At 38.1% G+C, this 25,537-nt stretch overlaps 2 protein-coding genes across 8 annotated transcripts in view; one reads left to right on the top strand and one right to left on the bottom strand.

Annotated features, from left to right (window-relative positions):
• The window catches only part of SNX25 (sorting nexin 25), a 72,494-nt gene extending 59,476 nt beyond the window's left edge, over positions 1-13,018 (top strand). Inside the window, exons 12-19 of the mRNA XM_032686535.1 lie at positions 3,853-3,993; positions 4,546-4,659; positions 5,176-5,340; positions 7,085-7,202; positions 8,414-8,480; positions 9,463-9,644; positions 11,235-11,335; positions 12,182-13,018. Of these exons, the coding sequence (XP_032542426.1) occupies positions 3,853-3,993; positions 4,546-4,659; positions 5,176-5,340; positions 7,085-7,202; positions 8,414-8,480; positions 9,463-9,644; positions 11,235-11,335; positions 12,182-12,256 (963 nt within the window). The 3' untranslated portion in view covers positions 12,257-13,018. The remainder of the gene's footprint in view (positions 1-3,852; positions 3,994-4,545; positions 4,660-5,175; positions 5,341-7,084; positions 7,203-8,413; positions 8,481-9,462; positions 9,645-11,234; positions 11,336-12,181) is intronic.
• LRP2BP (LRP2 binding protein) lies at positions 1,838-24,060 on the bottom strand. Of its 7 annotated transcripts, none has more exons than XM_032686536.1 (8): positions 23,582-23,691; positions 23,082-23,197; positions 21,077-21,190; positions 19,421-19,563; positions 19,238-19,343; positions 18,556-18,779; positions 15,143-15,308; positions 1,838-2,589 (listed from the first exon to the last, which is right to left on the bottom strand). In XM_032686536.1, the coding sequence occupies exons 1-8, from the start codon at positions 23,643-23,645 to the stop codon at positions 2,512-2,514; spliced, it is 1,011 nt and encodes a 336-aa protein (XP_032542427.1). In that variant the 5' UTR covers positions 23,646-23,691; the 3' UTR covers positions 1,838-2,511. The 7 variants fall into 7 exon arrangements, with proteins under 7 accessions (XP_032542427.1, XP_032542432.1, XP_032542434.1 ...); XM_032686541.1 differs by having other exon boundaries at positions 23,551-23,673; XM_032686543.1 differs by lacking the exon at positions 23,582-23,691 and adding an exon at positions 23,444-23,511.
• Between the last annotated feature and the right edge of the window lie 1,477 nt (positions 24,061-25,537).

The raw sequence follows: 25,537 nt of genomic DNA, 5'->3' as shown, positions 1-25,537 counted from the left end.
TGATGCATATACAAAATTTCTGTTCTTCAAACACGGTTGTAATGGAGTTATAAAAATTACCTGCATGAACATAAACTGGTTTTGACAGTTTGCTATCTTGGAGGCATTGTTTTCCATGAGAACTGTCTCCTGTTATATTACCATGCTATCGCACTTGGGTGCAGTTGTGTCTCTGCTGTGTCTCAAAGATGCAGTACTTACACTCATTGTTTTGTAGCATTATATTTAATAGCAGTACAATTTCAGGGGACTAGAATACCCAGAAAGAAAGTGCTTTATATCTGTAAGATGAAGTTATTTTTTTTTTTGTCTTGTTCTGCTTTTCCATTTGGACGTAAGCAGACAATTGTAGAATGAATGTAAAAAAATTCGTAATGAAAACAAGTATTACCATCTCCTAGCTCTCTAACACTTGCCAATCAGCGAATGCTTGTTATGTAGTACGTAACAGGAACATAAACGATCTTCTTGACCGTATCCCTACAGAGAATTAAAGAATAATTGGGTCTCTACTGGCTTGCCTTCCTACGTCATTAAGAAAATGTTCCTGAAACAAATATAAGTGGTTATCTTGAGGTAACTTTTTGTTGAAGGAAAAGTATGTGCTGTTGAGTTTATTTGGTTGTGTCTTAAGCTCTTGTAAGCTAGTGATAGATCTGTTAACAATTAAAGTCATTGTCTGTAAAAGAAGAAATAAATCTAACAGGTTAAAAACTTAAGGTGACGTTTTTAAAACCAAATTCTCCATGTGCAAACATCTGGATTTGGATTTGTTTTAACGCTGTTTGCAAGTGACACAGTTGAGAGTTGAGAAGCTCTTAAGTTGTCTTTTAAGAGTTATCTGTAGTTTTTGAAGCATAGTTTTAAAATCTGGCAATGCTGTGTGCAGCAAAACTGGAGAAGGGCAGCTTTGTGGTAAGGGGCACCATACACAACTGTCCAGTGTCTCCCATACTACCAGAAGAGAAAGTAGTTTGGCTAAATAAGATGGAGGTTGGAAGAGGCTTCTAATTACTTGCTGCCTTAACTATAACTTATAAGTAGTACTGGAATAGGTAATGAACTGTAGGTTTGTATTAGTTGTCTTGTTTGTGGCTCTGTGCTTCAAAGGATAGGCTGGAGAAAACATGTATGCTGTAATTATCTGTGTTAATTAATTGCTTGAGAATATTCTGGCTGCAGCTGATTTCAGGGGGCATGAGAAGATGACACTGTCTTCCTATCTGCAAAATATGCTGTTGCTAATCCCAGGATGTACCTCTGTGATTTTAGAGAGAGAAAAACTTGGTAGCCCTATTGTTTTGCAGTAAAGCTTAGTAAAAGTAAATTTGGATATAGAAATAAGCTGAAAGTATAATAGCCAGTCATTGATCTTTTAAACTGATTACTAAACCAGTTAATAGATAGCACATAAAAAAATAGAGTTACCTAAGATTTGAAACAACCCCATGTCTCCCTTGTCCAAAGAATGACTGTTTCAGAGCATAACATCTTTTAAAAAAATCTATTGCTTTCATAAGGAAGGAAGTTTGTAGATCTGAATAAGAGGGGAAAAATTGCGTATTTCTTACTGTTACCACACCCCACACCCAGGTAAGAGGTGACTAGAAAGCTGCCCAGTGGAAAAAGGCCTGGGGGCCTTGAGTGAGGAACTTCTCCCATGAGAAGTGATTCTGAAAGCACTTTCATTTGCTTAACTTAGCAGAAGGGAGAGAATCTGAGGAATAGGGCTCTCTAGTTTGAATTTATTCATGATAGCAGTTGTATGAGATGGTGCCTGTTAACAGCAGAGGACTAGTTCTTCTGGTTTAGAAGACCTCCTAACATCCCATCTTTATGTTTTCCATTTGACTCATAATTTGGAAAAACAAATGCATAAGTACATAAGTTGATCAAGAATTTTGCATTCTTAAGAAGATTCTGAAGACTTTCAGTATTTATATAAGAGTATTTGAGGGTACTTGAAGAAAGTTGTAATATGTCTCCATCTAGTAATCAGAATTTAAATAATTTTGCGCATGGATCCTAACTTGAAGCAGAAGTACTAAGTCCTCTCATTTTGAGAATATGCTTCTAGAGGAGTGACTCTCTCCTGACAATTACAGTTCAGATGACCCTACTCACATGCAAATCCCTGCCCTGGGAACAAATGCAGAATGGAGAATGATAGGCATGACTCTAATCAGCAATTTCAGCACTGATCTCCCAGTATTCAAAAGTTGCAGCCAGGAGGTGTTTGCAGCTTGTAGGTGAGCACAGATCCAGTCTAGCTCAGGGGTACACAGGGTAGAGACTGTCCCACACAATCCCAGTTCTTCTGGGCCGTGTTTCTCTAACCTGTATTTTGGAGGCTGTTCAAGCATCTGTCTGCAGTTCTCTGGCAGGAGATAGGCAGTTCCCCAAATAGCTGCACTGAGAAACAGGCATATCTTCAGGCATTCAAGCTGGTGCTTTGTATTCTGTCTGGGTTCTGCTGCAGCTTTTTTACACAGATTATGTGAAATCTGGGCCTCAGATTTGTCTTCCCAGTTGTCCATATGCAGCTTTAGGAATCACAGGGAATATTCTCCATGTACAGCTCTGAATGGCCTAAAAATATGAAGGTACATTTTAACTGCATGTCTTTTACAGTGGTAATGTAGTCACTTGTCAAATTATCTATCAATAGCATTAAGCGTTGTCAGACCTTTACAGCCTTTACAGGGTTCTCAGAAAATGTGTCATAATTATATGAATTTTAAAGTTTATTTTTATCCTAATTAGATTAGTTCAATTGTTCTTTACAAAAAGCTTGAAAATGATAACTTCTTCAAAAAGATTGTGAAAGTGGCCTTCCTAGAGTTAAGTATTTTATGCATTTCCCTTATTTGCCTTTCATAATCAATTTAGCTGTCTCCTCAAAATAAGTAAACAAAAATCTTTTACGAATAGAACAAAAAGGATGAAATTCTTATGTCAGTTCTTACATTAAATGAAGAAATAATGTGGTCACACTGCTGCTCTGGTCTCAAGAAAAATTGCTTAACTTCTTTGCTATAGTTTTCCCATTTGCACAATGTGGTTAATTGGTTCTCGTTCCTCTGACTGAGGATTGTAGAGTTTGATTCATTAGTATTTTTGTAAAGTTGTGAGTCCCTCAGACATAAACACTGCATGGATACCACATCCTCTATACGTGCAGAATGGCTCAAGTGAGTAGAGAAATCACTGAGACAGCACTAGCTGTCACAGGGCCCAGCTGCAGAGCTGCTGTGCCTGGCATGTGGATAAAACTCAACAGGGCACTGGGAAGGAAGCATAGGAATAAAGGGAGAACACTCAGGTAAACGCAGATAGGAGAGATGGAGTATTGATAACCAGAATGGAGTATTGATAACCAGAATGGAGTATTGATAACCAGAATGGAGTATTGATAACCAGAATGGAGTATTGATAACCAGAATGGAGTATTGATAACCAGAATGGAGTATTGATAACCAGAATGGAGTATTGATAACCAGAATGGAGTATTGATAACCAGAAAGCTATACGATAGAGACCTTAAAAACCAAAATAATACACTCAGCTGTTTGAATAAGACATGTCAGTGAGATTTGATTGCTGGTGGACAGCATTGCTAAGCTTTATGTGAGGTACCATAGTGGTTAGCTAGAGGACTGATTCAGGACTGGCACAGCATTTGGGTGAAGTTTAGTTCATTAAGGGTGTTGCTCCATATGTAGCTTTCAAATCTCAAGAGAAGCATGGGACTGATGATGACTGAGTTTGCAAGCCAGTCATCTGGCAGCTCAAATGTTCCACTGTTTTACTTTCAGTGTAGTATAGCTTATCTGCTGGTTTCTTCCCCACAAGGTTTTAGAAGAGAATGGAGAACAAGTGCCCTGTTACTCTGTCATGGTGAGTTTACAAGAAGTTGGTGGAGCTGAAACTAAGAACTGGACTGTTCCCAGGAAGCTCAATGAGTTTCAGAACCTACACCGCAAACTCAGTGAGGTACGAATCTCAGCTAAGGGAAGAAGAAGATACAAATTTCTGGAATTTGTCAGAATGATAAAAATTTAATACTGCCAGTTTTAATGCAGCCTTTTGGCTTTTAGCCTTTTAGAGCTAGTTTTCTGTTTGAATATTTCTGGTCTCTTACAGAGAGAGATGCTTATAAGACTTTTTTATAATTTTTTTTTTCCTTCTTAATAATGTTTTACTGGACTAACCCAATGTCAGAATGCTATATGTTCTTCACTGTCATGGAAGAGCTGACTGTAAAAACTAGATTTTGTCTCTGGTTTCCAGGGAAGTATTAGAAATGACAGCTTTTGGGGACAGAGAATGTTTCTTTTTATAGCGCTTTAACCTTTCTGTATGATAAGGGATAGATGATGGTAGTGGGAAGGGAAGCCTCTAGTGGGTAAGGGAGGTGTTTTTCAGGGTACTGAGAGGGGTGTGGAAGGGAGATGAGAATACAAAAGGGTCTCTTCATTTCTATTCTGAACCAGTTGTCTTTTTCTCCACACGCATGTTAAGTGAGCTCTCCTCTCTCCTACACAGTGTTTTCCATCATTAAAAAAAGTTCAGTTGCCTTCTCTCAGCAAGCTGCCCTTCAAATCCATAGACCAGAAATTCATGGAGAAATCCAAGAACCAGCTTAATAACTTTCTGCAGGTAAGAAAACAAAACCAAAACCAACAGATATCTAAGCAGCAGAATTGAGAGAATGTTGTCTCTTTATTGCCTAAAGAGAGAGTCTAGAACAAATGGGTCAGATGTAAGGTTTGATATAAATGTCAAAGTTGTCTAAAATACCTGAAGTTAAGATAAGTTTGATTGATAGTAACCATTCCTCCAGTGGTAAGTTAACTTAAACTTCAGTTAATTAAGAAATCAAAAGTAATGAATCCTGTAATTGCCACTTTTAGCTACAACACTTCTCAACAAATTCCTTAAAAATGAGAACTTTTATTAAAAAAAGAAAGTTGTAAGATTAAAAACTTCAATCTTAATAGTTCCAGTACTTTAGACCTAGCTTGTTATAGTATCTTTGTGAGAGATGGATTTTTTTTTTTCCTCACACTGCCTCTGAGCCATGACTTACTTGGTTATAGTGGATGGCTTGACACATCTTATTCCTTAACAAGAAATGTTTAATTGACATGTTTCAGTAATTATTTTCTTTCATAGAAATTACTCTCTGATGAAAGACTCTGCCAGAGTGAAGCACTTTATGCCTTCTTGAGCCCTTCCCCAGAGCACCTCAAAGTTATTGATGTGCAAGGAAAGAAGTCATCTTTTTCACTCTCCTCATTTCTTGAACGACTTCCTGGTGATTTGTTTTCTCATCAGGAGGTAAGTAGTAGAAAAGTAATCTTCCCAAATTTAATTACTTATACAAAGTAAGCAGGGAAAGTCATTAGTGTTTGAATGGTAGGTAATATTGGAAGACATTTCCAAAAGTGATTTGTAATTTACTGGAAGTGAACGAAGAGTCAAAAATAAAGCTAGCTATGAATTTAAAAGGTGTTTATTAACAAAATAAGTTTCCAGCCCTTTGATAAATGCATAAAGGCAAATGTATAAGCTATCACAAATAAACAAATTATAGTCCATGTGGGATTGTTTATTTTTTTTTATAGTGGAATTTGCCTCTTTTTTGAGGTCTTGATATGCATATTTCAGAGGAGCTTTGGCACGTAAAAATAATTCTCTCTTGGGAAGATTCTCTTGGCAGGAACTGTGTGTCCTTAATAGTTCTATGACAACTTCTGAAGCAAAGCTAGTTTTGACCAAAAACATTGGCAAGTAGTGCAGGCTTACTGAGGGAATTTGGAAATGCAGGCAGGAACCTATGTGGACAAACCAGTTGGAGAATTTGATATTAAACCATAAAACCCCACATCTATCAAAATGCAATGAATAATAGATTAGTGACTGAAATAGCTTATTGACTAGAATCAGCCATAATTCCATGGCACTCTGTTCTGTGTTGCTCATGTTGCAGATATGCAACCTTCAAGGAGTTGTTTCTGTTCCCCATTTTAGTTATATGTTATACAAAATTCATATGAAATAATTAATTTCTTACATGCTGTATTTGTCTGCAGTGGATGGGTCTTCTGCAGGATAATTGGAGTTTGGGGAACAGGTACAGTTCTAGCCTCTTAATAGGCAGAGAGGTGGTCTTGCATCTCTCAGAAATAAGAAAATTCTATATACATTTTTCAAAATTACATTCTGTTTGCATCTAGATGCTGAATGCGTGTGCCTCATTTCAGAGTAATAAATATAAAGAAAGTTGGAAAAACTAGATTTGGACTTCAATAGAAGTACTGCAGTTCTAAAACCAAAAGTGCATTCACTAAAATGACTGTTAAGAAGTAGCATAGAAGCATAGAAGTGTGCAGCTATTTGTATTTTGCTATTTAATTGAAAAACATCCTCAAGACAAAAGCCAGGCTGCGTGTATATTGTATTATGTGAACATGTAGGAGGAAATAGTTAAGAAATATGGGAAAGAAAAAATAAGTAAACAAAGCAAGGAATTAGTAAGTAAGATCCCCTGGGAAAATGTTTTTGCAGATGCTGGGGTCCATCAGTGCTAGTCACGTTTTGGACATGACCTCCTAAAAGCATAGGAGCAGCAATTCCCAAATGCTGGAAGTCAAGCAGGCGAGGCAGAAGGCCAGCTTGGCTGAACAGGAATCTTCTCTTGGAAGTAAGGCAAAAAAGGAAGGTGTATGCCCAGTGGAAGCAAGATCAAGTGATATGGGAAAAATTCAGAGATGCTGCTTGCCGCTGCAGGGAGAAAATTTGTGCAGCCAAAGCTCAGCTGGAGTTGAAGCTGCCAGAAATGTGGGTGACAATAAAAAGAGTTTTTTCAAATACATTGATGGCAATCATGGCTAGGCTTCGCGAACGAAATCCTGAGCGAGGTTCCTGTTTGCCAGGTCCTGCCAGCAGCAGTTGTTGGCCCTAATGCCCTTTTGTGAGATGACTGGCTGTGCTCCTTCCCAGAGCATGGCAGTAACTAAATCCGTTCTAGATGAAGGATGGGGAACTGCAGTGCATACCCATGTTGTGCCTCTCTTTCTAGGAAGAAACAGAAGAGGATAGTGACCTGTCGGACTATGGAGAGGAGGTGGATGGGAAAAAGGACTCTCTTGCTGAACCATGTTTCATGCTGATTGGAGAGATTTTTGAACTGCGAGGAAGTAAGCTGTGAACCTGCTTAATTGCTATTGGAATCTGTTGGCTCAGAAATCTGTGGCACTTTGTAATTTGGATTTTTCTGCTGTTTCAATAAGCGGAAATGTTCTTGCAGTCTCTATAGCCAGTTTGTTTGTTTGGAACCAAGCTGTTCCTCAGTAGTTCATAACTTTGGAGCTTTCATTCAAAAGTGAAATTCCAATATAAAATAATAATAAAAATTTAGCTGATAGGGGAGAGCATTTGCATTTAGAATTAAGTTCTTAATGAAAAAAAGTCTAGGAAAAAAACGGAAAAGAATAGTAGCATGTTTTCTGTAAATAGGATGCTTTTTAGAATATATAAATTCTGAGGAAGGAATGATGGCTTTATTATAGAACATGTCTTGGGCAAAGAAATACAATTTTAATATCCATTTAAAATGAATTATATATGCACTTTAGCTCTACAATTTGTATAATGGAAAAGATGCTAGAATTGTGGCATCTTTAAATGCTAGAATTTTTTTTTCTCCTTTATGTAACTGAATGATGGTAATAAAGAAAAACTATTTTTGTTTCTATTTGAATGTGCAGCCACACATGGTGCTCTATAAAATGATTTACAGGGTAACTATTACAAAATACAGCACCTTCCAAAAATGGCAGATGTATCTCCCAAATATAGGCTTTATTGTGCTGATAATGAACAGCATGAAAGAAAGATTAACCAGTAATTACTAGGAAGCACTCACATTTGTTTCCTTTATTAGTAATGGAAAGCTGACTGCTTGCTTTATTTGAGTGAAAATGTTCTCAGAATTTTAATGGTACTGCTGTACATTATACTAGCAGGTACAAAAAGGTGAGAATTTTGAAGACATTTGTGTTTTTGTAGGCAGAAAAGGGGTTTGGGTAGTTGTATGGCTCCATAAACTTGAAATATTCTTAAACATAAAAGTTTACAGTATAACCTAAAATGGAAATTATATATATTTATGTAATCTGCAAGATTTAAAAATCATATAGCAAACACTACAAGGAAAGCAATCAAGAAAAATGAGACCTGTACAGTTAATGAAATCTTAGAAAGGGTTATCACAATGTGTTTACTGTAGGGATAGGTTGTTTGGTTTTGGTTTGAGGGTGACAGGGGGAAGGTTTTGGACATGATCATGGGTTCCGTAATGTTATTAACTTCTTGGTCATCATTTTTCATAATTTTTTCATTGTTCTAGTGTTCAAATGGGTCAGAAAAACATTAATTGCACTAGTACAAGTCACTTTTGGAAGAACTATCAACAAGTAAGTAACTGGTGCTTTAAATGAACCTTCATTGTTGTTCTAGGAAAAAAGGCTGAGAGTAGAATTATTAAAAAAATAATTGGGACATTCTGTTTTATATGACAATCCGCATTTGTTTTACACAGTTCAATTTACAAATATGTTGGTTAGAGAAAACACAGATATGGGAATTATCTTTGTCAAGTGAGGCCTGAATGAGGCTATGAAGTCAGTGTGCCTGTCTATACACACACTTTCATTTGGAAAGCTGTATTTTTACTTCAGAAATTTTTATTTCAGAAAAAATTTGGAAAAGTATTCTACCAGCAGAACAACCTATTCTTTGTCCAGTCATTGACTAAATTTGCACATGCCAGTGTGGTTTTTAAAGCCTTTTATGTATGTTACATAGCAGTAAATTGGAGTGGTCTCTGACAGTATACACTCAGTGAGTTTTAAATTGATTGGTTCATTTTTGCATACACTGCTGATAACTAAGATGGACAATGTCTGAGAGAGGACAGAGAGGGACAGAGTGTGTGAGCACAGTAGGCATATGAAGTTGCTATATAGCTTTTTACATGTAGGCTGAATTTTTACATTTATAGATTTTAAGGGTTTTGGCTGTAGTGTGGCACAGCAGTAGTGCCTGCTCTCTGCCTCAGACTCTTGGTGCTGAAGGCTACAGTGACTGCTGCAGTCCCAGGAGGAGGTTGCTATCTCCATTTGTAATCCCTTCAGTAATGTGCTTTTTGCTATCTGTGAGGGAACCTACTGTGCTTCTATCAAAACTTTGTCTTTATCCTAGCAGGCACATCTGTGCATGCAACTAGTTTGGAGTTTGCTACAATTAGTTACCTGATTTTTACATCTTTTCCCTGTGGAGCCTTTGTAGTGCCCATCCCTGAAATGTAGTTCCAGTGTGTGTTTTAAAAGTAAAAAGAATAAATCTGCATAAAACAAAGACGAACTCTGATGAGCTCCCTTCAACACTTCTTTACAGGCAAATCCGTGACACTGTACACTGGATGTTCAGTGAACCAATGCTTGTTTACTACATTGGTGTGTTTCGAGATGCTTTTTGGCCAAATGGAAAGTTAGCACCACCACCGAGAGCCAAGAGCGATGAACAAAAGCAAGAGACAAAACAGAGAGCACAGCAAAAACTGCTTGAAAACATTCCAGGTGAGATCACTTTTATTCTGCTTAGTCGCAGATTGAGTAGCTAGTAAGGTTAATCAAATTATTTTTCCTTTAGAGTTCTAAATCATGATTATTTGCATAAATAAGGATAATTTTGGCCTTATTCTTTGCCTCTCCTCCCTGTCTGGTAAAGGGCATGAATTCAGATATTGGTGGATGCAAAATCCAGTATTACTGTACTTCTGTGTGTAATATTCATCAAGGAACCTCAATCAAGACTTTCTCTCTGCTGGTTTTCTGTGAGCAAATACCAGGTGGTTCTGCTACCTGGAAGTACATGACAAATAGGAGAGTCACACCACCCTAATTACTTCTTCCTCTTTTATTTCAAAGTTGGAGAGAGAGGTCTACCCACAATGTCAAGTTGTGTGTTGCTGTCCATTTCTGATAAGAAATTTCAGAGCGCTGAATGTTAGAGTGACCTGCAGCCTGGACAGAAAAAGATCCTAGACTGAGTGGGTTTTCTCCTTTGCCTACCCTTATCTCCCAAGCCTAGGCAGCTTCCTCTTGAGCCAGCACATTTCTGGGGCAGCATTCTGAGATGCTCCATCCTGTCCCATTCACAGACCACAAGTCCAGTTATATATTTTTGACTCCTCAGAGATCATGCAAACCAAAGGCTCCTAACTGGGAAGAAACAATATCGTTACTTTTAGCACTTGGAAATGCACTTAAACATAGCTTGAATGCTTTTTTCTCCTCTTCATCTGAAGAGATGAGCTCTTTTATGACTTCATTGAGATACTCTGTGCATTAGGTTGTTGAATCAAATTTTACTGCAAAAAAGCAGCAGGTATGCATGCAAAATATTTATTTCATGTGTAAACAACTCTCCCTTTACTCCCTGTGTTATGTACTTACCTTCTTATCTAGATAGCCTTCCACAGTTTGTGGTTTTGTTTGATTTTTTTGTTTGTTTGTTTGTTTCTGAGTTTGGAGCCATATGACAGGACATAGCTGAATGCACCTTAGATTAATGGTGGAGCATTGGATCACTATTTATTCTCTAATTTAATCCAAAATGTAAATAATTGACACAGAATTCTCTGAACTGCTTACTTGTGGGAAGTATTCTCTGTGAAGACTGAGAAGCAATTCAAGTGCTAAATCTTTTTTAACTGTTGTAGGAATTCTGTCTTTGTTGGTGAAAGTAATTAAAGTGATATATGAGATGATGTATGAGATTAAACTTGACTCTGTGAGGTGAACTACCAAAAAAGCATACTATATGTCATGTTAAAACATGTGAAGCATTGTCATTGAGATTCACACACTATTATCTAACTTGGGTGACTTGAGAATAAGGATACATATCTTTTCAAGCTGTGACCTAAGTTACCCATGTTTTTAAAATGTTGTTGACTAGACACTGTGTATCTTGTAACCAAGGGCCACTGAAGTGCAGTGGCTTTGTTTCCCCTCCTTTATGGGTCCTTATGGTTGAACCAGATGATCTTAAAAGTCTTTTCCAACCCTGATGGGGTCGATTCTATGATTCTGGGTAGTAGTATAGGCTGGAGGTTTTGCCTAGCAGGAGTAAAGCAATATAAGCTGAAGTAACATTTGTTACAGATACTCTGCAGAATCTTGTTGGACAACAAAATGCCCGTCATGGTGTAGTGAAAGTGTTCAATGCGTTGCAAGAAAGGAAGGCTAACAAGCATCTACTTTATGTAAGTAACCAGCAAAATAGCTTTTTAACTTCATGATCTTGTTAATTGCTGAGCTCTATTCACTCAGTATTAAAGCCGGTGATTTAGTTTGAACTATTGGTCTGTGTGCAAGTAACTTCTTTTGTTATTAAAATAAGTGAGAAAAATGTACTTGGTTTGATCCCCTAAGTTTAAATAACAAAAGGCTGTTTAACAGCAGCATTGCTTTTATCTAAAAGAGATCCTCTACCACATCCAACTTTCCTGACTTCATAAGGTGCAAACTAATTTCTTCATACAGCTTAGAAAAATAAATATATCTTGCAGAATCCTAGGGAAGGAGGGCTCCAGGACTGGCTTGTAGTTAGGACATGACAGGACTCCAAAAGTCCACTCCTCAGCTGTTGGTGAGACTATGTTGGAGCATGCAGCTGGATCTAAGTATAATGCCTTCACGCTCAGTCGGTCTCTTCTGGCTCATTTTGGGCACCAGACCATCACACAGTGCAGCCTTAGCACTGGAGAGGATGCAGCCTGTTGAGGAGATGCATGGGATGCAGGCTCTGGTGCTTGCTTATCATGCTGCAGAGTCTTTGGCAGAACAGCGACAGTTTATACTGGGTGGGAAATCCCCATCTGAAAGCAGCTGCCCTTTGCACTTGCCTCCTTTCAGCCTTAAGACATTTTCCATGTTTTCTCTAGGGCAAGTGCTAACTTCAGGATGAAAGGAAAGTAGTTGCATGAATGATGAATAGAATGGAATGTACATGCTTCTGTTATCTGTGATGCTCTAAACATGACAGAAGGGAAGCACAAATTCTCATTTGGTTGGCACCTGCATAATTTTAACTTGTTTCTCTTTTTCAGGTTTTGCTGGAACTGCTGCTAACTGAACTGTGTCCTGAGCTGAGAGCTCATTTAGAGCAGCTTAATGCCACTTAGGTTTGAATCTGCACAACTGGACCACTAGAGAAATGTCTATGTTCGATAATAGACATGAAACTTATTTTCCTCTTTTCCATAGAGGGCTGAGGACTATGATCATTTTTAGCATTTTTCTTTCCTCTTGAGTTTTTTGTGAAGTAAACAGACTTGAAAAGATCTGATGCTGTAGTAGGGTAGACAAAACAATGCTGTATAGCTGCCAATTTTTATTTAAATTGTTCTATTTGACTACTCTTCTGTTTCAAATATAGATTGAAAAATAAATGTTCATATATGCTGAAAGAAACCAGAAAATATTTTAAACATTTATGAAAAGAAATTTTGCTTATAGTGGAAAACTAATGAATGTTGTACAGTTCTAATCTCCTCACTGAGGATCTGAGCATTCCTCTTTTTTTTTCTTGTGTATTGAAAAAGCCTTGTTGTGCAATACTACATGTAAAGCTATTGTGAAAATTTTATCAATTTTGTTTTTACCAAAGATTTTCTGTAGTTTGAAGCATTTGTAAGCAATAAATATCACAACTGGATTGCAGTATTTGATAGTGAGGCTGTACTGACAACTAATGAATGAGTTTGACAGCACTAGTTTCATAAGAAATATCTACATTGCTTTGAAGTCTGTGTCAAAATTATGTATTGTAAACTGGTATGTCCTAACAGAATGCCTGTGTTAAATGTTAGTTCAGAGATCACTGCTTATGAATTGCTTCTATGAATGATCAAGCAGACATTTAATTAAACCATTCTAATAACTTCCCTGATATTACTCAGGGCTCTTTTATTCAAATACCCCACTTTCAAACAACCTTCAGATAATTTCCCTTATTTTATACCAGGAAAGGAAACTGTCTTCAGTGGTTTTTTGCTTTTGGTTATTTTTTTAATTTATGTAAAAATATGTAAATATGGTCTTAATGCACATCTAAATAATTAAACATCATCAGAAATCCCAAGGTGACACTCATTACTGTCTTTTCAATTCACTACAGTTGTGCTCTTAGAAAAACTACTTGCAGTTAAAATTGGCTTTATTGTAAGGTACACACTATCTGTATTCTATATTTAATCAACAATTTAGTAATATCTAGCTTTCTGTTCCAACAGATTCAGGAAAGTTTTTAGGTCATGGCAGTCCTAAGAAGCAAGCCAAATTCAGCACTTAAAAACTTTTATAAGTAAGTGGGTATTTAGAAATGTGCAAGCTTACCATAGCAATTAAGTTTTACTAGTGGTTAATCAAAGTATCTTTTGATAAAAGATTGAGCATGACATTGCTCAGACATACTCCTAGCCAAAAGGTTTTTAATAATTTCTAACACAAACAGAGGCAATGTAAATGCAATATGAAGGATAAAGGAGAACAGGCTTCATGCTGAGAATGTATATTGAATATTTCCTTACTTGTGTTTGGAGGTTTTTTCCCCATAGTTCTGTAAGTAGTATTTTCTAGTTTTACAAGCTGGCATGGCTTGAACTGTAAACCTTAGTGTCTTACAGGCCAGTTTCCAACTTCAAATCTCTGCAATCCAAGAGTAAAAGGTGTAAAGACACTTAAGTAGATCTGGATGCATTAGAAAGCATGTGAAAGAAAGTATACATACCGCTAACAAAGATAAGGTTTAAAAATGGCCATAGCCTGGGAATGGATTGTATGTGAAAACTAGACAAGTTTGGGTTGAAACTTTTCAGAATATTAAAAGAAACACTACATATGCAGAAAAGAAAAAAGTATTTTTATTTGGTTTTGGTTTGATTCATGTGCTATATAGCAGTATGACATAAAGAAAATATATCTGTTCCCAGATAAATGTCCTTAATAAAACTTTAGGTCTTTAATACTATTTTAAAAAGTCTGCCTTGGCTTCATCTCAGTTAAAGAAAGAGTGTGAGCTTTTTTCTTTATTTTAGATTAAATCAATCAGGAAATTGCTTTAAATAAGAATTTAGAGAAAGTTGAAAACAAGCAATAAGTAAGGCACAGTCTGTAATTCCTGGAGATTAATGAGGATTTACTGTAGGAAATACATTTATATACCAGTCATAGTTAAAGGAAGTGCTAAATTCTCCCAAGATTAGCTGCCACTTCAAGGTCAGAGGCAACAGCAGGATCCAGGTGGCATGCCTTTGAAAACAAAGAATACAAGTGTTCTGGTTTATAGCTACAATAAAATTTAAAATTAGTATACTTGACTATAGTGTTAATCGTGGGTTTATTTTTTTAAATTCTGTTGGCATGGCCTGTGCTGGCTTCAGTTAGAAACATAAATCTGCTTACAGACTGGATTAGTTTCATTCACTTCCATCCTCTATTTCAGTACCCTTAGGAGGTGCCCATCTTCTGTTTCTCACCTCTTTCAAAACTGACTGAGTCTATGAAAGGTATGCCAAAACCACAGCAGGGAAGTTAGTTAAAAAAAAAAGGATTTTAACTTTAAGTAGGTGTCATTGTACAGTTAACATGCTATGGCCAATTTAAGTATTGTTAATGAAGGTTATAATTGTTAGAGAAGCTAAAGTAGAGGAAAAGTAATGATGTTTCAGTTTTAGAGAATGACAGAAAGCAAATTGATTTGGGATAGAATTATTCAAATTTTTAAAGCTAATTTATCTTTCAAGTTACCAAGCTCTTTGCTGTGGTGATTACCATGGATTTTTTTTGTTGGTTTTGTAGAATGCTTTGTTTGCTTAAGCAAGTGGCCAGATAGCATCCTTTCAAGACAATTTTTAGTAGTTTTCAATATACTTTATCACTATACCTTTTCTTGCCTAGATTTTTTTTTTAATACAATAATGCTGGAGTTTTTAACAGAACAGCAAGTTGAAAGACTCAAATCCAAGGTCATAAGATATAAATTAGTCTGTAAGACTTTCTCAACTTACCTTAGAATAGTATTTTTTAGCAGCATCTTGATCTTGCTTTATGCCTCGGCCAAGCTGGAGGCATCTAGCCAAGTAGAAAGCAGCCATAGCAACCCCCTTGGCTACATATGTTGGATGGCAATCAGCTTTCTTGGCTAGCATATTGATGTCATTGTTTTCTGTAGTCCTATTGTGGAATTTAGAACAATAGGTTAGATAATGCTAGTTGAAGCTATAATTAAAGTTGACCATATATAACCTTGACAATGCCTCCTTTCCATTTCTGGTATTAGCCAAAGTAAGCTGAAATTTACATGTATGCGGCCTCTTATGAGGATTTTTCTATTCGGTATTTGATTTAAAGTTAGTCTTATTTGAATATGGTGATATTAAAAAGCAAACAAATTTATAACTTTTGAAGTCATACTGGTTATAAAAGGCAACGTATTTTACACTAATTTTTCCTATTAAATTATTTCATGGAAATTATATGTGGAAGAAAGGCAGTTGTAATTTAGCAGCCTCATCTGGTAGATGTCCCTGCCCACAGCAAGGGGGCTGCCACCAGATGATCTATAAAGGGTCAACCCAAATCATTCCATGATTCGACGGTTCTAAAATTCCAAGTCCTTACTAGGATATTGTTCCCAGTTAGCCCTCTTCAAGCCAGTGCCTGCTAAATCACTTGAATGTGTTGAGAGCAACATTCTCCCACCTAATTTGGTCCTATTAACAAATACAGTAACACAACTGTTTTTAGTTGCCAGAACATTCAAATATGACAACAGTAACCAATTATCTCATTTTTCCTGATGCATAGCATTTTTGCTTCCTTTCCAAAAGATACACCACAGGATGCTGATGCAGATAACAATATCACTCAAGTCAGGCAAAGACACTTTCATCACAGCTGACTTCAAGAACATACCGCAGAAATGGGTAAGTAGAACCATATGGGATAACTAAATTATTTGAAGTGAAGTATCAGTAGCTAATCCAGACTTCAAATATTAGGCAAGGTTATACTGTACATAATAACATAATGTTTGTATGCTTGTACATAATGTAACAAACTATGTAGTTGGTATGAACATAGAAGGACAAATTTTAGCAGAAAAGGTATTGGTACTTGATACTACTGGTTGAACTGCTGAGATTTTTGCCTCAAGGCCAACTGCAATTCTAATGGTGGTAGTATCTTTTGGTTCAGAAATTGTCACTTCTGACTGTACTGTGGGATTTCATTGCTATTTTGTGCAATCACAATTGCAGCTGATGAAATGCACAGTTTACTTGTGTGAATAATCTACTGTGCAGCATTGACTGGAGGGGATTCATTCCAAGCGAGACAGGCTAGACTAGACTGAATAGCTATCAGTCTACTTACAGTGCAAAAGAAGGAAAAGCAGCAATTCAGAGAGAAACAATCCCTTCCAGCAAAGAGTATAGCAAACAGCATTCATAGCTGAATTTATGAATTACCAGAGCTGTATATGTGGTGGCATATACAGGATGCAGCTTCTTTAAGATGGTAAGTTGTTATTTGTTTATTGCCAGGCAGCAGCAGTTTCATAAACATACCCCAAGAGGCGTGAATGCTATTGTGTGCAGCTTGTGCAAGTAGTCTGTCTATCTGCAGTTTATTTCCAGCAAATCAATAATCTGATTGACAAATTGATTTTATACACTGAGCTCTGGAGGTTTGTCACAGAAATGTGCTGTTTATCAGCTGTAGAACTGGCACCAATATTGCTCTTGTTCTCCCTGACTAGTTCAAGATACAGAAACGTGATACAGACTATTTTAAATACTGCAGCCTATCACAAAAGCTGCTATTTCTTCAATACACAAGCCACTGCGGAGTGTGTAGGTAGAGCAGTGAGTCCCACAGTGACTGCCTGTGAAAAGGCCAGTCAGTGCTGCCTAACTGGGGCTCAGACAGTACCTTTAGGCAAGAAGATAATCACCAGAAACCATTTGCCTGCAGATGTCTGTTTTGTGGTACAGGCTTAAAAGTGCCTGTACAGTTATGGCATCCTCGTAAGCAGCAACTGATGAAGAGCTCAAGGGTGATAACTTGGCACTGTGTGCAGCAGCTGCTTCTAAGTCCCAGGCAGTGCTGCTGAGAGTGCTTACTGTAGGATCCCACCAGTATCAATGCTTTCATTTCCTGAATGAGACCAAAGCACACTGAGCCACAGAGCAAGGAACTGATGGATGGGAGGCAGTGGATAGAAATTATATTGAGATGGGGTAGGTGGAGAGTGGAAGAATACTTGTGTTCTTTGTATTAGAAATGCTGAGACAGATAAGTGGTTTCGGAATCATGCTCCTGTGGCGGACACCACAGAGAATGAGACACCTTGGACCCTGGTGATCCACAAAAGCAGGACTTTACCACCCTGCAGCATTGCAACCAAAGTCAGATCTGAAGCTTTAACTGCTCTAGATACCCGAAAGCAAAGTCTGCAAGGAGAAACTCTACCAGGAGTTCACAGTGGATACCACAAAAATCACTGTGGAGTGCTTGGGTGACTCTCTATGAAGGGGCACTGAGGCTCCCATCTGCCAGCCTGAGGGGGACTCACGAGGGGTGTGTGGCTGTCCAGGAGCTGAGGTCCGAGATGTTGCTGGGAGGGTGCCACAGCTTTCAAGAGGGTGCCACAGACCCTTTGCTACTCTCTCATGTGGGCACAAGTGACACCACAGAATCAAGGAAAACTACAAAGGCCTGGAGGTGTACACAAAAAGTATTTGTGCCAGGTTACCTTTTCTTCCATTTTACCAGTTAGGTGGAAGGATGTGGCCAAAACCAGACATATAATACAAATAAACTTCTGGCTTTCTGGCTGGTGCTGTCATGACTGTTTTGGATTTTATGACAACAGGGCATTCTTTGACTACAGCCCGTTAGGGAGGGATGGGATCTGCTTGGCTAAAGAGGCAAGGGAATCTTTAGCTAACCTGGTGAGGCAAGCTTTAAAGAGCTGAACAGGGCGCTGGGCCATCTTGTCTAGACCGTGCTTTTGCCAAGAAATGTTGGACCAGGTGATCTGTGAGGTCCCTTCCAACCTGAGGATTCTATGATTGTAGGCGTTTAAAGGGAATGGTGAAGGCAGGAGCCTAGAGGAGATCGTGGACTGAAGAGACAAGAAAGGCAGGCTTGCGTGTGGACATCTACTTTGGATTCTAGTTCAAGGCTGTTTTGCTTTAGAGGATCAGAAAGAAAAATTTAACCATACTGAGTAATTGAGAACCTTATAGTATTCATTTTGTGATTGGATATTCCATCTTTAAAGGTGAGGTTTTGCAATTCATTATCTCAAAGATCTCTTGAGTTTGAAAGACAAGAGCATTAATTTATTAATAATTTTAATCTGGATTATGTAGTCTTGCATGAACCATAATGAAAAATAAAGCAAAATTAACTTCACCTTTTGGCTAGGTCAGCAGCTTTTGAGTAAAATTTTTTAGTGTAATAATATTCTACAAGATGGCCTTGAGCATAGATGTTTCCACGTTCTGCTGCTTCTCTCAAGCACTTCAAAGCAGCTTTAGTGTTTTGAGGTATACCTTGTCCATAGAGATACATAATGCCAAGTGCTCCCTGTGATTCCAGATTTCCATTGTCACATGCTTCTGAATGCCAGAAAAAGGCCTAAATGAGACACAAAGTTGCAGTATATATTTACTTTAGCTGCTTTCCTTGTATACTGTTTCCATAAAATCTTTTATACCAAACATCCTGTAAGAAGTGCTTATACATAAAAGAAAGCAGAATCTTTGTAAGGCTTTTAAACCTGCTCCATTTACTGTCAGAGCTGTCAATCAGTGACACCTGCTTGATTTCTGAAGGTTACCAAAGGTGACAAAACTTTAATCCATTCTATCATTCTTCCTGATACTCTCACTAAAAAAAAAAATATAAATAAATCTTGGCTAGCAGTGTGAGGGATTCTGGCCATCTGTTCATACAGGCTTAAATGGATAATGCTAAATGTTGCTTAATTACTTAAAATACATAATTCAGAATCAAATATATCACTGTAATATTTCCATAAAATTAAAAATTAATTTGGACTCATTTTCATTTCAAAAGGTACAAGTGGACTTTACCTTCTTCAGATCTTTTAGAACTGGCATAGAATAAAGCATTCCTAAAGTACTCTGGGCCTTTACACTTGCTTTTGGATTTCCATTGTCTGCAGCAATAAGCCACAACCTAAGAAAACGGGGACAACAAAGTTTAAGTAACACAGAAGCTTATAATTTGTCAGGAAAATCACTGACTGCCCTTACCTTTCAGCCTCTTCAGTTGAATGCTTAACACCACATCCTTCGTAATACGCCCTGCCAAGATTGTATGCAGCTGCAACCTTCAGGTGTCTTGCTTTTGGAGAATCAGAGTTGAGTATTTTATTCATGTATTCCACTGCCCTTTCCTAAAATTGAGCCATTGAAGTTATTATGTTCAGACTGTGAAGAGGATGAAATAAAGAATCTGAGAACACACTAACTTCTGCAAGAAAGGTAATTTTTCCACTCTGAAGAAAGGCTGAGGCATACTGGTAGGAAAGTAGTTCATAACAAAGCAGAACTGATCTTTAGTTAATAGCCCCTAGATCTTTGACCCCAACATGTTTTTAATGTGACACATTTCCTCATAAATGTTCATCTGGTATTATATTACTCTTCTTCACTGATAAAATTTTTCTAAAAAATATTATTTTGCTTACATAAATGCATGTTGCATCCTAAACTTGCAACACTTCCAATTTCAGAATTCTGTGAACTTTTTCATATTGCATAATGTATCTGAAATCATAAAACAGTCTTAACAGAAGGTAAAGTGATACATAGTACACTTTCAAGTCCCTTCATTTAAAATACCTTAGATTCATAAAGGACAAAACCTGATAACCTTAAATAAACAAATGGAGAACATTGCATATGAGCAACTGCACCTCAAAAGTATTTTTGAAACAAGATTTACACTGCTAGGATTTAGCATGGACACCCTGTTTAAATACACTAGAAACAGTGCTTTATAAAAGGTTTCTCAGTTATTCAGCTTCCATATTGTAATACACAAAAAAGGAAGAAACTCTGCTAAAATGTTTATTTGCAAGTAAATACATGTGGTAATTATGTAGGCATACAGAACAAAGGAACCACCTCTAAACCTGAGCAGAATATTTTCCATTCTGCTGACAATCCTGTAAGCACCAGACAAGAGTCCCATTTGCTGATATACTGTTTGGTTAATTTTTTTTTGGCCTCCTGTCTTGTAATTTACCCTTTCTTTCATCCTGCTTGTATTCTTTCCTCATGCCACTCTTTAAGATCATCTTTACTGATAAATTAACTCTTAATGTAGCAAATCATTCCTTTGTAATATAATTATTGTAATATAATTATTCAGTTTGAATTCCTCAACTTCTTGCAAATGTAGTTTTTCATTTGTCTAATTTAAAAATATTACTGTCAACTGCTGACAGAAGCACAATCATCTTTAGCATCTGTGCTAAAAGAATAGAAAGTACTTTAAAAAAGTCTTTGTGGAACAGATGTTTTACATTTTGAAATATAATTGATTTCCATTTTTGCTCACTTTGTTTTCATTTATATGAACTGCTTATTAAAAAGTAACAAATAGCAATCCTTAAATGTAGCTTCCACACAATGTACAATCAAGCCCTTAGAAGTTACATCTTAAAATACAAATTACCATATTTTTCAGATACATCTATTTTATTATAGCCATTTTTGAGAACTTCCTCAACCCAGAACCCTCTCTTTTTAATGATGCTCTGTAAACATCTATACTTTATGAAACTAATTCTAAATCAAAAAGCTCTTTATTTTAAACTAAACAATCATGCTTACAAAGAAGCTCTTAGTAATTATCAGCTAATATTAGAAGAAAAGTAAAAAGTGTGCAGCTAGATTACTCACAGGGTCTTTTTCAGTGCCTAGTCCATCATAATACATTACACCAAGTTGATACATGGCTTGAAAATCTGTATCCTCAATTTTTTTAAATTGCGTTAATGCTTCTTCATACAACCCCTGGGAAAGACAAATCAAACAACGAACTACACAGAATGAAGACTAATACAGCAGCTTAACTCTCCAATATATACAGCCTTACAATTTTTCAACCTGTAGCATTTCTCTCATGAACGAAAAACAAAAAATTTGAACCGTAGAACTGGCAGAAAACAGAAACAGAGTAAGTCAGCAGCCACAAGAAAGTTGGATAACCAAAAGACATTCTGAAAAACTTTCCTGCCCTCTTCCAAAACACCATCTTTTTAGTTTAAGGAGATAAAATCTAATTCAGAGTCCCTGCCCTATCTATCTGACATCCCTTAACTTAGGTCTGCTTTTACATCTCAACTAAGGGTTGGGTTTCACAAAGACTAATAAACTCAGGTGTCTAAGACTTTCACGGACCCATCTGTCTGCCCCACATTTCTTACGAAGGCATCAACTGCAGCAGCAGAGATACTTTCATTTCTAAGAAAGAATCTTAGGGAGTATTTGCTTCTGCATTAAGAAGAAACTATATTTAAAAATACTGCTAAACAACTGCAGTGCAACAGTTAACTGAGCCTTGTGTCCTTACTAAAATATTTTTATGCATGCATACTAAGTAAAAACAGTATTGAAATGAAAATGTTTTTCTCTATATTTTTCCTTCAAATTTTCTGTATGTTTTGATAAAACAGTGTCAGACTGCAAAAGCTTAAAACCAAACAATAGTTCAACAGTAAGTCAAATGTCATCACAATGACAAATCGTCCCTTGTTAATACTGTCCAAGCTGTTGTCTAAACCACTGATTGTCTTGGGACCTACCCATTATGACTGTGTGGGCTTTGTTTTTTTAAAGAACTTGGGAGGAAAAAAAAGACAGTTCCTTTTCACAACTAGCTGTTGTGAATATCAGAAAAAGAAGTACTGGAGGTACGCTTATTCTTACATTTCCTGAGAATTTAGTGCTATAAGAAGGAGACATATGGCTCTGATTAGGCAGTGTTTTTTTCTAACATATAAAAGTGCAGTACTATGAGCATGTGCATTTTTAGGCACTGCACTGGCTCAAAGAATAAATTTAGGGATGTATATATATATCATGGACATCCAAGCCAGCTTGTCAAGAAACAGACAGGTCTTATGCTCCATGGAGTTAGTCTTGATCATGCCAAAATCAGGTAGTTCATTAATGAAAACATTAAGGACAGGGCTCAGAAAGCAGAAACCCTGAGTGAGTTAATTCTCTTCTTGCTGCAAACCCTGACTGATTTACACTGTGCCACTGCTGCAGTGTAAACAGTACTGAATCTATGCACATCACACTGGAAAATACCTGAATCAGTACTTGCACTACATTCTTTTTCATGTTCGTGAACTAAGTTCTAATTTTCACAAGAAGCTGAGGTTTAAGTTCACCTGCCAGCCAGTCTTACACTGTTCCCTGAGCATTTGCTTTCAAAGATATGGACGACCAATTTTAGCTGAAGTGAGCAAGGACAGGAATCTCAAAGATAACATGTTTCAACAAGTTTCATCAAAACTGGTGGCTAGGTGGGGAACAAAGACCAAAAGCTGTGTCTGGGTCAGGCATCAGTACCCCTGGTAACTGAAAACACAGTGCATTGTGTTTGGCCAGTCAGCTGGCCAAAAAAAACAACTTGGCTTGAAAGTTAACTGTAAGGATAGGCTGCTTCTTTTTCATCTGGTCCTAAGGAAACCTGAGAGGGAACTGGAAGACATCACTAGATGCTTGGGGAAAGTGCAGAAAAAACGTAGGGGGAACACCTGGTGGGATTTTAATGGGATACAAACAGGCATAGGAACCTCTTTTAGGTTTTTTTTTAAGATGTCTCTTTTCCCACTGAAATGGTATTGAAAATTGTCAACTTTGTAATATTTACTTAATAGAAGGAAAGCACAACCTGTTCATAGTACTGTTGTCCGTCCCGAAAAGGTGCTGGAGGATCTCCATCTGATGCCCTCCTCACCAGCAACTCCTTCAGTTTTGCAAACAGTGCAGCGTAGATGCGGTCATCTCCTTAAAAATAGACGCGCATTTGCTTTTGTCCCCAGAGAGATGGAACAGCATCAGTGAGCACACCTAAGGTCTGAAGCTTGCTGGGTCCCCTTTTTAATACATTCTTTGAAAGACTAAGATTAGAAGAGAGGGATGTGTTATAAAAAGCAAAAGTTCACTAAAAGCCTGAAGGAAGCATTCAGTGAATACAGCCTGTTCACAAACTTGTGAGCTTGAAGTTTGTCCTGGAAGAGCTTAAAAGCGAACCTGAACAGGTGGAAGCGGCGAAGGTGAAGCAGTACTTGGCATGCCGGGGGCGGGCTGGGAGCAGTGGGAGCAGTACCCGGTACCCGGGGGCGGGCTGGGAGCGGTACCTGGTACCCCGGGGCGGGCTGGGAGCGGTACCTGGCGTGCCGGGGGCGGGCTGGGCGCTGCAGTTCGGCGGCAGCCGCTCGCTGTGCAGCGCCATCCAGCAGCGGCGGTCGAAGCCTCCCGGGAGCCCCGCGCCCGAAGGGGGCTGGGGCCGAGCCCGCCGGGCGGGGGGAGCCCGGTCCCGCCCGGCCGGGGCACGGTGTCTCAGGGGCGCCGCCGCGGCCCTCGCTGGGTCCGAGCTCTCCGCGCCGCCGGAGCGTCCCCCCCTGCGGACCCGGGGCCCCCCGCGGCCCAACCCGGCCTGTGGCGGCACCTGGCACCGCTCCATGGCTGGGGCTGGGGTCCCACGGCCTTTGAGGCGGAAAGAGGAAAGCAGGGACTGTAACGATGGCACTTTCCGTTTGGTCTTTGCTCCACCTCCGGCCGTTGTCCAATGCCAAACTGTGGGAATAAGTGACAGGACACGCTGCGGTTTGGGCACGCACCGCACCTTTCCTTCTTCCTGCCCATCCTGTCCGAAATTAAACGCAGAAGCCCAAACTGCTCTGCAGAATGGGGCTGAAACTCTGAATTCAATTTCGTGAAAAAGGCACCAGGACATGAAACTTCAGTCTAGCAAACGGGACTTCAGCACTTCCAGGGATCAGAAACTGTTGTAATGTACTTTGTTTTCCCTATACAGATACTAAAAACCGTAAAAGGATAATTGAGGGAAATGCTGTTTGACGCTATTTCTCCTGAAATGTAAGGCATTGCTTTCACTTCTGTTGATCGCTTCTGGTTGTCTCTCTTAAAGAAAGGGAAATAATACCAAAATGTTGCATGACTGCTTTCAAAATAATCTTTAGCTGATTTCCCATCTTTTTTTTTCCCCCCTTTTTTTCCAGATGATTATCATCCTTCCATTTTTGGCAGTGCAATCTGTTTCTATAGCAACAGGGACAGAGATAACAGTCAATACAGGAGAGTGATGCTTCCAGATTTGTGTGGTTAAACCTGTAGGCTCTACATCACATTTTCCAACAGTCCCAACTGACTTTAAGTACCAAAAAATGCCTAAAATTCATCCTGATTAATTTTACATATATGATACAGCCTAAGAGACCTACAGGAAAATAAACTTTTTCTTTTAAAGCACCAACAAATTACTTGATTTAACAGGCAGAGTGAAGAACAGTTTGTGAAAGCAACACTACCCTTCAGCAAAAATAATTAACATCGGGCTGCGCAGCTGCTTGTAATGCTGAAGGGTTTGAGATTCACCAGTACACCTTGGTTTATCCAGTGCTTACATACATTTATTAGAACCATTTTTTCCAATTTCATTTACTTGATACCTGAGCCAGATGTGTGGTTTGAGATACAAAGTGCAGAGGTATTTTTAGCAAGTTTTTTTTTCAGAGCAACTGTAGCCAGGAAGCCTTGTTCTTAAGTGGCGCTTGGATTGGGCTATATAAAATAGATGAGAATTATTGCTTCTGTGTTTATAACCAATACACATACCAGTTATTCAGAGGCAGAAGAGTTCTGTAGGCACTAATGCAGTGTGCAAAATGTGACCTGAAGCTCAAGAACTAATTAATAGCAGCAATTTGAAGAGAATTGTGCCTGACTGGATAAAAACGTTTGTGTAGGTGGTTAGGCTGGAAAGATAGGATTCTTTGGGTGCAGATTCTTTGAAGCCTCTAAATTGTTGAGGTAATGTAGGGGAGGAAAGATCTTTAAAAAAAAAAAAAGTCCAAACCTCTTGGGCAATCCAAGACTATTTAGTCTTAAACTAATTCTGGATATGTGTGTTTTCAGAAGAGTCTTTGTAATTGCATAAAAAATTACTGTGGATTTTGGGCATCTGTGCAGAGGCATATTATTCCCTAACAATGCATAGTTAGAAGTGTAGGGATTTTCTTTGTTTGTTCACTAATTTTCTTGGCTAGCTGTTCAGGGGAAAAAAACCCCCACAACATTTTGTAATTACACAAGTGTATTTCT

The sequence above is a fragment of the Chiroxiphia lanceolata genome, chromosome 4 (genome assembly GCF_009829145.1).
Source record: "Chiroxiphia lanceolata isolate bChiLan1 chromosome 4, bChiLan1.pri, whole genome shotgun sequence".
NCBI lineage: Eukaryota > Metazoa > Chordata > Aves > Passeriformes > Pipridae > Chiroxiphia > Chiroxiphia lanceolata.
This window is presented reverse-complemented; position numbering and strand designations above follow the sequence as displayed.